The sequence below is a fragment of the Gossypium hirsutum genome, chromosome D01 (assembly GCF_007990345.1).
Source record: "Gossypium hirsutum isolate 1008001.06 chromosome D01, Gossypium_hirsutum_v2.1, whole genome shotgun sequence".
Classification (NCBI taxonomy): Eukaryota; Viridiplantae; Streptophyta; class Magnoliopsida; order Malvales; family Malvaceae; genus Gossypium; species Gossypium hirsutum.
In genome coordinates, this window is record NC_053437.1 from 996,914 (window position 1) to 1,014,852 (window position 17,939).

Below are 17,939 nucleotides of genomic sequence, written 5' to 3' on the forward strand. Positions count from 1 at the left end.
GTAAAAGATTATAAAAGTATTTCACTATGATCCGTGTAATTAAATACATAAACTTTGATTTGGTGCAATTGTACACAAATTAGATTGTGGATCAGTTGTACACATTTAAATAAATTCATTGATCTACTTTTATATTGGATAAATATAAAAATAATTATATATGCAATATGTACATCTAAATAAGAATATATTAATAATTATAAAAATTAAATCATATCAAAATTTTATGTATAAAATTGCATAAAAATAAAATTTATGTATAACATTGTACATTGGATCAATATTCATGTGTAGTTTTAAGATTTAATAAAAAGAATTTAGTCCAATTATTAAGTAACTATTAAAAATTGAGAAGATAGTTTTTTGTTTTAATTTTTTAAAATTTGATCTTCGTTCTTCATAAAAACTAAGAATTTAGTCCAATTATTAGGTAACAGTATTAAATCCTCAACGGTTTAAATTTATATGGGGTGAATTAATAAAAATTAACAATTTAGTAATTTATATGAATAAATTATAATAACAAAAAATTTAAGTTCACGTGACCAATAATTGAACTAATTCATAACTTAAAAAAGAATACTAGATGAAATTTTAATAAATTAAAGTAAATTTATCTTTAAGTAATTTTGGTAAAGTAAAAAAAGATGAACCCATAATTCATACCTATCAAAGTGTTCCATGTTTTCATTATTAATTGTTTGAAACAATCGATAATAGACGTAAAAGTATGAATGTTAACCTTTGCTCTATTCACCCATTTTTGTAATTAACTATTCCAATCAATCCATAAACTTAAATTATATTAATTTTTTAAATTTCTTTATTGAGTTTTAAATTATAGATAAAACACACTAATATCATATATATATATATTAACTAAATTGAAAAAGGAATGAGTGGAACCAAAATCAATTTTTTATTATTATTTCTCTTTGTTTAAATCTTTTAAAATATTGAACCAACTTAACAAAGAGCACGTAATTTTTTTCGAAATTAATATTTTTATTCAAAAATTTCAAAATATTGAACTTGAACCCATAGTCCAACAACGAGCCCCTCTTATAGTATTTTTATATTGTCCAAAAACACTTGAAATTCGCTTCCTTTAATATTGTCAAAGCAAATATTTAAACTTTAAAGTTTAAAATTAAAATTAAAATTAAAATTAAAAACCCATAGTGTTTTTGGATTTTGAGTCAACGTAATAAAATTAAATTACTCAAATTCACTTAATGGCATATCATATAAGATCTATTACTTATGTTTTCTACCATTCAAGCTAGATAAGTAGATCTCCATGTTTTTCCCCTTGGGCTTAGCCGCTTAGCTCATTTAAGCAGTGTGAAGTGGTTAACAAAGACCACCATGACAGCAACAAAGAAGCTTTCATCTCTTTTTCTTATGTTGTCACTCATTTGTTTCATCTCCATCTTTCTCCTCTCTATTCCGAAAAGCCTCCATTTTTTTTTCCCTGCAACTCGTCCCAATTCCTCCGGTTTAGACCCAGCGACAGTTAGCACCAATTCCATCACTCGATCCCACCCACCTACAACTGACGATTCTTTGCATCGAGTTGTGGGTTAACGACCAAGATATGAGTTTCGCTAGCTGCAAGGAAATGTTTGAATGATGGAATTACACTTTATAAACAAAATTTTAGAAATCCGATTAAATTCAATCTCTATCATTTCGAGCTCATTATCTTTATCCGAAAATTTTAAATATATAGTATTTAAAAAATTTATAAAAAAATCAAATCACATAAATGGTAATAACCATTTACCATTACGTTTGAAATTTAATTTAAATATTTAAGTAATAAAAGAAAATTTTAAAAAATCATTTGCAATTCAATAAAAAAATTAAAATAATAATTTATTTATTATTATTCTATTTAATTAATGAATAATTAAAAAACTAAAAAAACGGTTGCCTCACTTTTGTTAACATCTGAATTTTAAAATCTGAAAATTAAAGAGACTAAATTATTAAAAATAAAAATATAAAGACTAAATTTAACCTTTTTATTTTTTTTCTTCGAATTCTAAACGTGGACCCCTCCGACCTTTAGGGAATTAGAACATTAAACAAAAACCCTCGTCTAAAAAGCCCTGCCTCTGCCTGCAACTCGCTGCTGCGACTCGCCCCTTCATTTCATTCCTCTCTTTCAACTAACCGTCGCGGCTGTTCGAATTTTTGCGTCCAAAAAGGTTTTTGTTTTCCTTGAACCTAAAATGGCGGGGCTTGTACCTCCAGTTACCACCACGATTCCAGCCGATGCATCCAAGACGAAGAAAGCCGACGAGAAAGCCGATTACATGAATCTTCCTTTCCCCATTCCTTTCGAAGAGATTCACCGCGAAGCTCTCAGTTAGTTTTTTCATCAATCTTCTCACTTTCTAATTTTCAGATTTATTACGTCTCTTGATTGGTAGCTATGTCTTTTAGTTTAGAATGAGAGCTTTTATTTATTGATGTTTATTGGCTTATGTAGAGTGAAGGTGTTGCAGATTTAGTTTCTGATTTGGTTTAGCTCCTTTGTAGATCCTTTGTATGCTCTGATTAGTGGAAATTAGCCTTTACAGAGCCTTAGTATGCAGATTTAGCTTCTAGTTAAGTGCTCCAAGCACATTCTTTAAGATTAATGTATGTAGTAATATCTTCGACCAATGTATTGAAAATGATGAATAAAGTTACTAATTATTGCATTTTTTTACAACATTTGAACATTATTGAGTATTTTTTTTATGTGCAAAGTAGGTCGTAGCTTGAGTATAGGGATAGGGTTGCTGATGTTGGGATTTGAAGTCAGAGTTGGCATGCTTACGTGAAATAACTGAGCTAAGCCAGTATAAAGAGTATATTAACTAACCTTAAAGAGTGCCTGAGGGCACTCGTTAACAAAACCTTTTGATTCGTCGTATAAGCAAGTTTCGTGAATGCAGTTGCTTGTTAGAATTGGTGATAGCAGAATTTAAAACCTTTTGAGTTCTAGGGTATTATGATGCGCCTATAGTATACGTAGTGTTATTATGTAGAAAAAGGAATGGCCTAAAACAGTGGTTAGGATCTACTATTTTCAATGAAAAGATTAATGTTTATTCTTGAATATATCTGGCAGTGTCTCTGAAGCCAGAAACTTTTGAAGGATTGCGATTTGATTTTACCAAAGGACTAAATCAGAAATTCTCACTCAGTCACAGGTTGCTTTAGCTTCTTTGACTCTTTGAGGTTATTATTATTTTCTTATGTATTTTCTATATTAATTAATAATAATGGTGTCTGTTCCCTCTCTATAATTTCAGTGTATCTATGGGCCCAACTGAAATTCCTTCTCAATCTGCTGAAACCATTAAAATCCCTACCTCTCACTATGAATTTGGTGCCAATTATATTGATCCAAATGTAGGTGGTTCTCTCATTATGTTGCTCTTCCAATCTCACCCTTTTGTCCTCCTAAATTATTTTATCTTACCAAGTCAATCTAATAGTAAGATCAATTATGGGGTTTCCTCAGTTGATGCTTATTGGGAGGGTCTTGACTGATGGTAGACTCAATGCAAGAGTGAAATGGGATTTGACTGACAATCTTACTGTGAAGGCTAATGCTCAGGTAATTAGCATTTTCATTAATTCTTTAAGCTTTGGTTTTCTCATTTTCAGGCATAATATATGAATTTTCATTTGTAAGCTAGTGAATAACTTTATCTTTTTTTCTGTTGAAGCTCACAAATGAGCCTCATATGTCACATGGCATGTTCAACTTTGATTACAAGGTCAGTCACTCTTAAACTAGATTATATCTTGACTAGTTAGCTCTTGGTTGTGCCTGCATTATTGTTTGTATCATTCCAACTGTGATGAAATGTGAGTTTGCCTTGTCTTTTGACATTTCTCTTTTCCTTGTACAGGGTAAAGACTACAGGTCTCAGTTTCAGATTGGAAATGGCGCATTATTTGGAGCTAGTTATTTCCAGGTAACCTTTCAAATCTATTGTTTGTTCAGATGCTCTACCTTATTACTATTGCTATGGTATATCTTGTTTTAGATGATAAATGCAATATGATACATATAGCAGTGGTGATGAATGCAACCTAGACTTCCTAGGGCCTTCTGCATTTTGCATTTTCATTGCTGTTTTAGAGAGGCATCGCACGACATTCATCATCAACCTTATTATGTATCCACCATTTTGTAATTATGATTTGTTGTTATTATTGTTAACCTGCACCATATTTGTGCAGAGTGTCACACCACATTTATCCATGGGTGGTGAAGTATTTTGGGCTGGTCAGCACCGAAAGTCAGGCATAGGTTATGCTGGCCGTTATGAAACAGATAAAATGGTACTTGCAGCCGGGTTTCATCCTTTATTATCAGCTTTTCAGTATTTATTTTTGCAATTGTTAGTGGGTGCTGTTTATGACTTCCAAATATGTTTCTGAGCCTGTTATAAAGGTATGAATGTCATTTAGATTCAGGATGTCCTTTCTTTTCTATGACTTAAACAACATTTCCAAAACATGGAACTGGTGGACCAAGTCATCAGAATCAAGGACATTGTTTGATTCATGAAAAACTCATGCTTCAGCATTTAAACTTCTGTCATGAAGTTTCTAGATTATCCAAAAGAGAAAAAAAAAGTTTGTCCTGTCCCTCGATGTTTGATGGCAATGCTTCTTCTAATATTACTTTTCAAAAAAAAAAATGCAAAAAAAAAAAGCATACTTTTAATCCATACCATAGTTAATTCATTTCTCCCTCACCACTTTTTGCAACTTTCCTCTATCAAGAGGAACTTGTCGATGGCATGGTGTCACTTGTTATCACTAGAAATATTCTCCGTTTGCTTTATGCTTATACAACCAGCCTAAGCATTCGCTGCCTCCAGGTTGCCACAGGCCAAGTTGCAAGCACTGGAATGGTTGCTTTGAGTTATGTTCAGAAGGTATCTGAGAAGGTAAGAACTTTATCCTCCTAATAATGATGCAATCTGTTAAGGTGTTATTCTTATGCAACATTTTTCTATCAAGGTTTCTCTGGCATCAGATTTCATGTATAACTACATGTCAAAAGATGTAACAGCAAGTGTCGGCTACGATTACATCCTTAGACAGGTAAGTTTTGGGTTGATAAATTTTCAATATTAGTGCATATTGATGTTTTTGCATGTCTATAGGTGGTGTAATATTAGGATTTATATTGTTTGATGCATGCATATTAGGAAACATGAACTATTATGACACTGAATTCATATGACATATATTTTTGAGGAAGTCTTTTGTTGTGAATATTTTCAACATCCTATAGTTTATGTTCCTACATTCTTTTTTGAAGTAGTAGAATGGATCTAATTATACCATCATTACGATTAATAATTTTATTGTGTTTTCAGTGTCGCTTGAGGGGAAAGATTGATTCAAATGGGTGCACGACTGCTTTTCTGGAAGAGCGGTTAAATATGGGTCTAAATTTTATTCTCTCTGCTGAGGTAAGATAACTTTCATAACAAGAGATCTACAATTATACACATAGAGAAGTTTGTTTAGTTGTTTCTAAAACTTAATCATAAAATCCAGACGGGGTGACATTGGTTTGATCTTCAGATTACAAGTTCAACTGTTGAATCTGATTAGTCAATTAAATATTAAATACGATTTTGATATTATTAAGTACTAAATAAGAAATTAGTTGATATATATTCGGCTTAATTTTATAGCTTTAAATATGGGACAAACCGGTAACCAGTTTTTTACTAGTTGAACTGGTTTTCTACCTATTCATCGAATCATTGATCCTTTGGTGTGTGACAGACTGGACAGGTCACCAAATCTTGGTTGAATTAGTTCGACCGACCAATCGGGTTTTATTTTTCCACATGGTGATACCCAAAAGCTATGCAAATTGTGTTTCATAACATATTTCTTTTGTTGGATTCATATTTTGCAGATAGATCATAAAAAGAAAGACTACAAATTTGGATTTGGATTGACCGTAGGATGAGATTCGATTTTATTTTTCCTCGTAAAAAAAGCAATCGAAGATGTTTCTCGGTAAGAAATGAGTTTAAAACAATGTTGAATTTGGAGGTGAGCAATTTTATCGGTTGATATACTTCATGTTTTTCAGTTTAGAGTTGTAGCATTTTGTTACATAAAATGCAATATGAGATTTGCTTACAATTACTCCCTCTCTTTATACACATAATAATGAATTGGGATTTGGGTTCAACCAAACCAACCGGTTCATGGATCCTTCTTGACCTATGTTATTATCAGGATTTCACTTGCTTGCCCCCTGTTTTATATTTGCAATTTGACACACACATACACGTAATTGTTTTCAGAGTTGGACTGGAACGGCCGGTCAAGTTGGTTGTACCGGGAATTGGATAGGGTACCAGTTTGGAATAAGGGGTTAGATTAATTGACCCTTGAACCGGTTAGACCGGTGGACAGACTAGTTGAACTGTTTTTCTCAATTTTTTTAATATTTTTTATTTAAATAATTTATTCAGTCGAATTGGGAACTGTTGGTTTGACCAGTTCGACCATCGATCTTGTTTTGAAAATCTTAATGTGTATGTTGTAGGTTACCTACAAATCAGTACAAAATTAATTTTGATGGAATTAAAAACCAGAGTAGTTAATTGCGGGTGAGCTTGTGAGTTTTAATTCGGATGGCTCAAACGCTCTTAAATGTACAATATTTTTTAACTCGTATTTGGTTTTCATATTTAACTCGTATCATGACATGATTAAATGATCTTCTAAAAATGCTTCAAACTTGAAAAAAAACTTAGAAAAATTGTCAATATCCATTTAATATTCGAACCTAAATTCAAGTAAGATACTCATGTTCATTATTCTCCCTCAAAGGGTTTTCCGACTTACAATGCACAGATAGAGCTCGGCTTCTACGATAGGCACATGCTGTGTTTGGTGAAGTCCTTAGGGAACATAAGACATTATCTTTAATGTTCTCTTCCACGGTAACTTGCCTTCAAGAGCTTCTTTGACACATCTTGCGCAGATCCACCAGCTTAACCGGATTCTCATCTTCACATTTACTCTCAAGGTTCTTAGAATTAAATTAGTGGTTGAACTAATTAGTCTAATTGATTTGATTGAAAAACCATTAAAAATAAAGAAAAAAAATGTTCAAACTCGATTGAATTAGTTCATGTTGATTTATGAGTCAGTCAATCTAATCTTTTATTTTAAATTAATATGTCAATTTTTAATTTAACCAATCTAATTAATCAATTGGTCCAATTCTAAAAATAATATTGACTCTCCCTCAAAAGGGTTCTCCGTCATGCCATCGTACTGTGCTAAAATATTTGACACAAATGTAGAACCCGAATAGTTAAAACAAAATACAGTGATAGAAGCTCTACCGTCATGGTGCTTTCGAAATGAAAAAAGAAAAAAGGGGACCCAAATCCTAAAATATCTCCACTTGCTATTTATACTGTTTAAAAATGTCGTTTCCCACAAAGTCCAATACCCAATCCACTTGCTTTGCGTAAAGCATAAGATAACAGAAGCAAAAAGCAAGTCTTTTCATCAATTCCTTTCCTTTGGTTTCATCGCCATTTTTGCTTTAGATTTTAATTTCTCTGTTTTGAGAGACCATAAACTAAAGCGATCATGGAATCCGGATTTATGGAAACATAGGGAACCACTCAGTCGATTCGATCAAGAAAGTGGCAAAAACTAGATTCTAGGTAAAAATTCCGACATTCTCACTCTTTTCTCTTCTTTTTTATTCCACTTTTTTCGATTACTATAGCTTTTTTTTTAAATGGTTAGATTCTGTTATTAGTCCCTATACTTTGTAAAAATTGTGAATTTAATCTTACACTTTCCGAATTGATCAATTTTAATCTCTATATTTTTTAGCAGTTAAATTTCCTTGGTTAGTATTGTACTATGCATGTAGTTGTATATTTAGTTGGTATTCTCTAAATAGATCATTCTAATATATTTTTCGAAGTGAAATTTTTGACACAATTTTCATGCAAGCTGACCAAAAGCTTCTTAAGGATCCTTTCATCAGTGAAACTCCTTGTTGAGCAAACTGACTGTCAATATAATATGTTGTATACGACTAGTACCAGTTTGGTCAATGTCAATAGAATATGAATTCCATTTTGTTTATTTTGAAATTTCCAAAATTTGACTCCTTGATGGTTGATGCCCCCCCTATTTGCTTTTAGAATAATTACTTTTATATTTATTTGATAATAATCATGGACCTCACAATTTTTATTAAATTTGTGGATGGATTAGGTTTGGACTGGACTAATTTCATTCTATTTAAATTATTATTTAATTAATATCATTTTTATTTAAATTTAATTTAAAGATATGTGCTTGGGCAAAATGTCATACCCATTTTTCGGGTCAGGCCCTGGCCTAGAAAATGGGTCCAAAATTCGGTTGAGGCTTGGCTCAGTCCATAATCAGCTCCAATTGATGATGACTGAAATTTTATAATTCGAAAAAGTATAAGAATTAAATAAAATAAAATTAAAATATAAAGATTAAATTTACAATTTTCGTGTAAAGTATAGGAATTGATAGCAGAATTTAACTAAAAAGAAATTATACTCTTTGATGTGTAGAGTAGAGAAACATGTTCTTTGAGACATTTCTTCAAACATTTGGAACATCGTTTAAAGTGTATTGTGCCTTTTGATTGCAGGAGAAAATGTCTTGTTTTCTTGAGATCTTGAAGTGTATTCTGTGTTGTGAAGACGAGGATATTGGGATTATTGATAACCGAACTTCTTCCAGAGATGCTTTTAGTCGAACTGACAACACTTATCATCGTAGTTCCTCCATAGGTGAATCGTATCGTAGTTCCCAAACTTGGAGTTACCCAACATCATCCCTAAGCTCATCACCCGGAAATGAGTGGCTATATAACATTCATTCATCTACAACTTCAACCAAACCATCTCAGTCCTCGGTTAAGCCGGTTCTATATCCTCCTAGTCCGCTGCCATCATTTAAAACGTCATTCACGGCCCAAAAACCATCTCCATCACCTAAAGGACTGACACCACCTAAATCAACCACACCGTCTCCGAAACCCTCTTCATCGTCTTCTAAGCCATGTCCATCCCTTAAGCCAACTCTATCGGAACTAGGGAAAGGAAAGTACAAAGCAGTCTATCCAAAGGATGCGTTACCGATTTACATGATTCCGAAGGATAACGAGGATTTAATCAAGAGAGACATTGTGCCTGAAGTTTTGGGATTGACATCACCATCCCTTAAGCCAACTCTATAGGAACTAGGGAAAGGAAAGGACAAAGCAGTCTATCCAGTCTATCCAAAGGATGCGTTACCGATTTACATGATTCCGAAGGATATCGAGGATTTAATCAAGAGAGACATTGTGCCTGAAGTTTTGGGATTGACATCACCTAAACCAACCACACCGTCTCCGAAACCCTCTTCATCGTCTTTTAAGCCAAGTCCATCCCTTAAGCCAACTCTATCGGAACTAGGGAAAGGAAAGTACAAAACACTCAATCCAGAGGATACATTACCGATTAAGCCGGTTCTATATCCTCCTAGTCCGCTGCCATCATTTAAAACGTCATTCACGGCCCAAAAACCATCTCCATCATCTAAAGGACTGACACCACCTAAATCAACCACACCGTCTCCGAGACCCTCTTCATCGTCTTCTAAGCCATGTCCATCCCTTAAGCCAACTCTATCGGAACTAGGGAAAGGAAAGTACAAAACAGTCGATCCAAAGGATACGTTACCGATTTACATTATTCCGAAGGCTATCGAGGATTTAATCAAGAGAGACATTGTGCCTAAAGTATTGAAAAAACCATTGTCTGCCTCTACATATCGGGATTTCTTTGCCGCCCTTCTATATGCTGAGGATTCCTATATTGAGGTAATGAGATAGGTTTGCCTTTAATTAAGCAATAATGTATGAAGTACAAAGTGATGAAAACTTACAATGGGCTTGATCGGATTTGATTTGAATTGTTTTTTACCTTTTTTACTAAAAAAATGAGCAAATTATTTTGTGTATGTTGAATCAAAGGTTTTTTCAGTTAAAATTTGATGGAAGTGCCACATATATCTCATGTCGACGTACAACGATCAATTTTTACTAGTAAAAATGGATTAAATTTTTTATACAACCAATTTGCTCTTTTGATTTAACCCGACTATTAATACAATGGCCTCCATGATACTTTTACCAGAAATTCATCTCTATACCCCAATTTTCAAATATGGGTAGACCCGGGTGTTGGAACGGATAGTGCAAGAAAAACAAAAAGGGGGAATGCTTTTGGCAATGACCGTCATCTAATCTAAGAACATTGTTCACTGACGTGCTGGACAAGTAAACTCAAAAAAACAAATGGAAACTCAGAACATCATAGCTAGAAACTAATGAATGCTTTTTTTCCCCCTCTGAAACAGAAATGGGGCAGTTTTGCGTTGGAGAATGTACCCATGGAGTTGCATTCAGCAACAATCTATCAAAAGTCAGGAGGAAACAAGCATTCAAAAGCAAGTGAAAAGATGGATGATAAAACTTTTGCAGTATTTAAGGTGGATTCTCTTTCTAACACACAGCCATTTCTTCTGTCAAGGGACTTCGTCTTTGCAAAACGTGTAGGCAAAGAAACCAAACCATTTCAGGTTTCGACTCTTACTCTTTGCATGATCATGCATGTACCATAATATCTAACATGATACCTTATTTGAGCTTTACAGCCAAGACTTTATAGCATGGTGCATATGAGCTCAACCTTATTCCAAGATTCCATGTGTTTGGAGAATCTTTGGAGGATACTATATGTCCGGATATGCTTTCTATATTGATATCGAACATTGGTACTTCAAGAAAAAAGTTGGAGTAACATAGGGTTCAACAAACAATGCATTTAAGAATTAATTTGCAGCTCCCTTCCTAGCTTGCCTATCAAGTGAATATTTGGGCGGTGAATGTATTTCAGAAATGTCTCTATTATAGGAACTTTATCAAATTAGTCCTCTATTATTAAATGGATCAATTTAATCCATTTACTATTAAAAAGAATCAAATGAAACCAAAAATCAAATAGAGTTAACATTTACTATTTAACAGAGTTAATATTTTAAAAGTTTTGTAAATGAAATATTTTATTTGAAATTGAACTGCAATTGAAAAAAATAAATTTTCCTGACATTTTTTATACTGTAAATGTTAACTCTGATACAATTTGGACCTATTTGATTCTTTTTAATACTATAGGGACTAAATTGATCCATTTAACACTAGAAGGATTAATTTGATCCGTTCCCTATAATACAATGACTAATTTAGGGCATCTTAGCATTTTGCATTTGTTGCATAGTCTAGATTAATAATAATATATTTATATGGATGATTTCATGGAACTATTAACTCTATACCCTGCTGAACAACAAGAATATCATGTCATTCAACCAAATGTCTCATGCAAAGTTCCGGGAAATCCTCTTGATTTGACCTAAGTCTGCAAAATTCTTTGATGATGATGTGCAAAGTTCAAAATTCTCTTACCTCAAGTGTGTGATGATATGTTTTTTATTGATTCCATCATGTAGTCGAAGTTCGAAGTGTGAAAGGTCTTAAATCATTTCTTTCTCCTTTGTTACATTCTTGTGTTGTTGTTGCAGGGTGTTATATATCGGGTTGTGAAGAGCACGTCCATACTAGTCGAATTCGGAGAGGAGTTTCATTCTCAACATGATTCAACCTGCAGATATAATATTAGTTTCTCGTTTAACAGAGTATGTTTGAAAAGGGCTCACCAAGCGATCGCAGCAGCGTCCGCTTCACTAATAGGAAAGTTCCTTTTCCCTGATTCTTTCTCCCAACATCCCATGCATAACTCGGAATATTATAATCTTTATGACCGTAATCTCAATCTAGATGAAAAGTCTGCAGTTCATCGTATTTTGAACATCCAAGGCCCTCCACCATTTCTAGTAAAGGGTCCTCTCTGTACAACTTTCAACGGTAATTCCGAATCCATTTCAAAGCAACTTTCAAGAACTGGACTAGTTGTTAAAGAAGCAGTGCTGCAAACTTATCGACGTCACCCACAATCTAAAATCCTTGTCTGCGCACCTATAAATAGCACATGTGATGTGCTAACGAGAAGCTTGAAAATAGACATTCCAGCATCTGATATCTTCAGAGCCAATGCTGCATTCAGGGAGATAGAAGGGGTTCCTATCGATATTCTTCCTTCTTGCCTTTACAAAAGGGATGCCGAATGTTTCAGTTGTCCTTCGCTCCATAAACTAAGGGAATTCCGAGTCATATTTTCAACTTTTGCAAGTAGTTATCGGCTGTACAATGCCGGCATATCTGCCGGACATTTTAGCCATATCTTTTTGGTGGATGCTTCTTCAGCTACTGAACCAGAGACACTGGTGGCTTTGGCTAACTTTGCTGATGACAGTACAACCGTGATAGTTACCGGTGCACCCGGAAATCGTTCAAGCACTGTCCGTTCAGATATTGCTAGGCAAAAGGGATTGAGAATATCATACTTCGAAAGGCTTTACAAGCTTAGTCCATTCAAGAATGATGATCCAATGTTCATTGCACAGCTTAAGGACCGATCACTTTAGGGCTATTGCTAGGCAGAAGGGATTGAGAATATCATACTTCGAAAGGCTTTGCAAGCTTAGTCCATTCAAGAATGATGATCCAATGTTCGTTGCACAGCTTAAGGACCGATCACTTTAGGGCTGTAAATGAACAAAGTGTTCAATTAACAATTCATGAACAAAGCTTGTTTAGTTATTCTCATTAATAAGCTCATTTATGTTCATTTAAAACTCAATTAAAACTCTTTTATTGTATATTAATAAATTTGTTTTATTGTTTGAGTGTTTATATTATTTATTTATAATATGATTATTAATATTTATATTGATTATTTTATATCTAAAAATTAATATATGTTTATTTATGATTTTTTTAATTCATAAACATTATTTGTAAACATATTCAACTATATGTTAACGAATATATTCGTTTAACTTAACCAAATAAACATATATCGATTTGAAACTATTAACGAACATGAACCAAACACATACAAACTTAAAAATAAACAAACGAACATAAACAGAAATTTGTTCTTTTAAACTCGGTTCATTTACAACAAATGAACAGGTTAGCCAAAAAAGAAAAATCCAAGATTACAAGAGGCTAAAAAATTAAAAAAGGCGTCGTGAAATTGTGTGATGTTTCATTCTTAAATACTTATCCTACTTCTCTCTCACAACATATAAAGTTGCAGTCAAAAGACCTTCATCGATGAAAATTTCATCAATCATTCGGAATAAAATACGAATGACAGATTAGTAACCATAATATCTAAAAGAGTTCATAAACCTATTAATCAATTCAAAACATTAGCAAGACTAGACATATTTCCCTCTATATTTCAGTTTTGATTCTTTACTTACTTTTGAATCACCAGACTCGGCATCTGCTGGACTGAAAACCGAAGAGTGAAGATTACCATTTTCTAACCATTTGAGATGATTCTCCCTGAATTCCAAATGTTTTATCCTAGCTGCCAAAGCAAGTTCCTCCGTGTACAAAGATGTCTTTACCATGGTGAGTAAAACACGACTGTATCGTGAGCTGAGCATCTGTTCGGAAGTGGCAACTAACTTAAAACATGGATGTTCCGGGAAATGGGTTTCTACAGAACCATCTTCTCTCAACACAGGATAGAAGAATACAAGCCTGCCACCCATTATGAGCATCCTAGCAGCAAGATCAAGCAAGTCATGGACACACTCAACTAGGGTATAAGCTGCAGTTGATGGTATATGGTCTGCCCTTTTGTCATCAGGGACAGTGTAAGGGCTAACAATCCCCTTGAGCAATTTTCGACCACCAGACTTACGTCCACCGGCCCGAACACCATATGGGGGATCACAAATTATCCCATCAAACACCTATGCAAAAGCAAGAAGGGATACTTATAATCAAAGACACATGGAAGAGGCGACCATAAACAAACCAAAATAATCTCTTATAAAACTTCAAATGATCCTCTCTAAGCACCCGTTCATGTGTGTTAGTGTTTTTCGATCAAAACAACACCACGAAGACTTATTGAGCTCAAAAGAATTAAGAAAAATGTTGATCAAAGAAGACCTATGAATTCAAAACAATTAAAAATAGGGTTATATCATTTTTGGGGGCCTGATCTTGGCAACTTTTCTCACGTTAGAGCCTGAACTTTTTTTGTCCAATTTAGGCCCTGAACTTGGCAATTGTTCCCACATTGGGGCTTAAATTTTTTTTTGTCCAAGTTAGTCCTTGAAAACCATAAAGCTCAAGCTCCAATGTGGGAATAGCTGCCAAGTTCAAGCCTCAGATTTGAGAACAATTGCCAAGTTCAAGGACTAACTTGGACAAAAAAAAAAGATCAAGTCCCAATGTGGTAAAAATTCCTTAATTCATGCCCGAATGTAGGAACAATTGCCAAGTTCAGAGCCTAACTTAGACCAAAAAGAATTTTAGATCCCAATATGATAATAGTTGCCAAGTTTAGGCCCCAAATAATGATTTAACCCTCAAAAATACACTAGCATATTTAACAGCAAACAATCATACAAGAAATTACCTCCTTTAATCCAGGACGCCAAGGAGGAAGGTTGTTATCTGCCCTCAACAAACCAATTGGCATCGGTAATCCATACTACAATGCAGCAAATAAATATATATTCTCAAACACATCTATTGCATGTAGATAAAAACCAAAAACAAAAAGATGAATTGCTTATTATGTGGCACATTCACCTGTTTGAAGTTACTCCAGACATTACAATCAGGGCCACGTCCATCACGAACTACTCTAATGTCGATATCTGCACCCTGAACAAATCCAAGAAGTTGTCAATAGACCAAAGTTACTGCACAAATGTTTGTCATATGATTTCCAAAAGAAAGTCATTGATTGATTGATTCAATGAATGAATATTTTGCACTAAATTGAGAAAATGCAATACCATTGTCATTGCTCCAAAGTGAGCAGCAGAAACAAGAATGCTCCCAGTGCCAACGAAAGGGTCATAAACAAGTTTCCCAGGTGCAGCCTGAGCTTGATTGGCCATTAAGAAAGCCATTTCCGCATCCATTGCTGTTGGTCCAAGATAATTTCGGGTTTTCAATTGATACATTGGTATAAGTTTCCTGTCAGCTACACCAATTTCCCTACCAAAGAATATTCTCCTTTTAACAACCGGTGGAAGTCCATTATTAGTCTCATTTTCATCAGTTTCCATTAGCCAAAAATTGTGATCTGGGTTCTTTAAATTAACTCGACCCTGCAAAAACAAGTCGATTTAGTGTTAGAACTTAGAAACCCATTATACAAAATTTACAGATATAAGCTATTCCAATTCTTCTTCTCATTTCCAAAATATAACAATTTTTTCCTTCTCTTACATGCTTGGATGCAAGCTACACTAGTACCAACAAGCAGGGGTGTAATTGAGAAACTGATGCTCGCAAGCTACTCAAGTTCTACTCGAAAAAAACTCAAACTTGATTTGGTAATTCTCAAGCCGAGCTCAAGTTATCAATTGAACTGAATTTGAGCTCAATAATAATGGCTCACGAGCCTTATTGAGCTTTTCATTTTTAATATATATATTTAATATTTTATATTATTAGATTATGTTATTATCCTTAATATATATTATCAACCCTAAGCTTAATATTGAGCCGAGCTCGAGCTTGAATATGTACAAGCTTAATTGAGCTTGAGTACAAAGCTCAATTATATCTCAAGCCAAGCTCGAGCTTAAAATTAGATGTTTGATCAAGCTTGAGCCAAGCATTTAGATTCGAATTTTGAATGGAGCTCGAGCTTGTCATTATTCAAGCTCAGCTCAATTACACTCCTAGCAAGATATTAGGGTCAGGGTAAAAATAATTCAAATCCAACCTGATCATCTTCCAATCGAATTCTAGCTATCGAGCAGATTGAACTCAAGTATCTAACAGTGAACTCAAATAATTCGCAAATGCAAGCACAAACAATTGAACTATGAGAATTAAGCTTAATTTTTACTAACTCCTATTAAGCAAAGCTCGAGCATCTTTATCTCGAATCAAGCTTCACGACATTGATTTCAAGTTAAGCTCAAGCTCAACACTATTATGCATTAACATTTTATAAATAAACTGATTAATCAAACCTTGAAAGGAATATAGGAAAGCCCTTGAATCCGTTCATTCTGTTCCTGAAGACTCAATACTTTCCCAAAACTATCAACAGTAATCTTAAACGTACTTTCGTACTCCAAATATGGCAACTTCCGTTCATCTGGATAACTTTTCACGGCCTCTTCAAGCTCCTCAAAGTCATTTCCTTCACCCCAAAGTTCATAAATTCCTTTCACAAGTATACCTAAAAAAAACAAATCTCAGATTTCAAAAATCAAAATCCAATTTCAATAAACAAAAGGGAATATTATTATTTTACTTCGGTTCGCGATTTTCCTAGCGACGTCTTCGTAAGGTAAATGAACGAAATGGAAGGGGGAATCGGGGTGGTGATGTTTAGGAAGCCGCCATTGTAAAACCTTGTCTTGGGTATTGAAATCGGAGCTCCGTTTGTCTCCGAAGGCTCCGAAAAGATCGGCCAAAGACTCGAATTCGGGTATTCTGTAATCGAGAAGCCTGTGGTAAAATACGCATAGGTACCACATCGGTTGTGTTTGGAGAAGAAAGCTCAAGGAAGACGAAGGTGAGATTAAAGCAGAATAAAGGTATGGCTGTAAAGCTTAAACCCAAAACCCTCTTTTTCATGTCAACCTTTAACTTACCAAAACGGTGCCGTTTCATTCAACACGTGAGAAAGTCATTCATGAACATTGTAACATTTTGGGTTAATTTTGAATTTTATCCCTCTACTTTATGAAAATTAAGAAATTAGTCATCCTGTTTTAATTTATCAGAATTTAAACTATCATATTGAAAATCAACTACTCAACCATTTATACGTAAAATATTAGCAAAAGTAAAGAGCTCAACAATTTGTGTAGTAAACATAGAATATGATGACTAAATTTTGAAAAATTAAAATAGAAAAACTAATTTCTCATATTAGACTTAATGTTTTTGGTGTTATAATTTTGGATATGATCAATAAAACATCAAATTGATGTAATAAATACAAAACATATATGATTAACAAATATAAAAATATTACAATAAGTTCGATATAATTTATTTAATATGATTTGAATTAATTTTAACACGTTTATTCATCAATTTGCTATTTTTTATAAAAAAATCAACAAAACAAATCGTATACTTAATTAAAAAACAAAAAAAATTATATCATTCCATTTATGGATAAATCAGTTTGTTTCTAAAATTTTAAGTTTTTAACATTAAACAACCCACCCAACATTAGTTAAAAAAATCCAAATAATTAAAAATAAATAAAATAAAATATATCATTTCCACTTTCGGATAAATTAGTTTTAGAATTTTAACATTACACAACCCACCCAATATTAATAAAGAAAAAAAAAATCAAAGATGGCTGATGGTTAGCTAATAAGTTGAGGCGAGATGCAAAATTTGGCACAAAATATCGGCCTCATCGCTTGAGAAAAACACGGATACAAACACACAATATGGATACAGCAATATAGAGACTCGGCAGCACCGGAAATATTAATAAGTTCAATATCAAAATACTCGTCATTGATTCCACTTTTCTTTTCGGGGAGGGAGGGGGGATGAGCTCGTTGATAATGTATTGATCACGTTTGATTTTACTTTTACCTTTTGACATGTCCAACACATATTTTACTGTGTCAAGACCATATCCCTGTCCAGCGCTCAGACACGTCCCTAACAAAAGTGT

The 17,939-nt window shown here is 33.6% G+C and overlaps 3 protein-coding genes across 4 annotated transcripts; 2 read left to right on the forward strand and 1 right to left on the reverse strand.

Moving 5' to 3' along the window:
- Positions 1-1,247: 1,247 nt before the first annotated feature.
- Positions 1,248-6,240, forward strand: LOC107928790 (mitochondrial import receptor subunit TOM40-1). The gene is made up of 11 exons (XM_041086642.1): positions 1,248-2,373; positions 3,125-3,206; positions 3,309-3,408; positions 3,521-3,616; positions 3,729-3,779; positions 3,915-3,980; positions 4,249-4,350; positions 4,896-4,964; positions 5,038-5,121; positions 5,400-5,495; positions 5,954-6,240. The coding sequence occupies exons 1-11, from the start codon at positions 2,238-2,240 to the stop codon at positions 6,005-6,007; spliced, it is 936 nt and encodes a 311-aa protein (XP_040942576.1). The 5' UTR covers positions 1,248-2,237; the 3' UTR covers positions 6,008-6,240.
- Positions 6,241-7,387: 1,147 nt separating this feature from the next.
- On the forward strand, positions 7,388-12,918 carry LOC107928913 (probable RNA helicase SDE3). Its single transcript, XM_041086641.1, has 5 exons — positions 7,388-7,733; positions 8,714-9,211; positions 9,371-9,931; positions 10,471-10,692; positions 11,695-12,918. Exons 2-5 carry the CDS (start codon positions 8,720-8,722, stop codon positions 12,655-12,657), a joined length of 2,238 nt encoding a protein of 745 aa, XP_040942575.1. The 5' UTR covers positions 7,388-7,733; positions 8,714-8,719; the 3' UTR covers positions 12,658-12,918.
- Positions 12,642-17,507, reverse strand: LOC107928916 (tRNA (guanine(10)-N2)-methyltransferase homolog). Of its 2 annotated transcripts, XM_016860206.2 has the most exons (7): positions 16,545-17,127; positions 16,258-16,469; positions 15,064-15,381; positions 14,855-14,929; positions 14,679-14,753; positions 13,504-14,004; positions 12,642-12,777 (listed from the first exon to the last, which is right to left on the reverse strand). In XM_016860206.2, the coding sequence occupies exons 1-7, from the start codon at positions 16,768-16,770 to the stop codon at positions 12,772-12,774; spliced, it is 1,413 nt and encodes a 470-aa protein (XP_016715695.1). In that variant the 5' UTR covers positions 16,771-17,127; the 3' UTR covers positions 12,642-12,771. The 2 variants fall into 2 exon arrangements, with proteins under 2 accessions (XP_016715695.1, XP_016715694.1); XM_016860205.2 differs by lacking the exon at positions 12,642-12,777 and having other exon boundaries at positions 13,157-14,004; positions 16,545-17,507.
- Between the last annotated feature and the right edge of the window lie 432 nt (positions 17,508-17,939).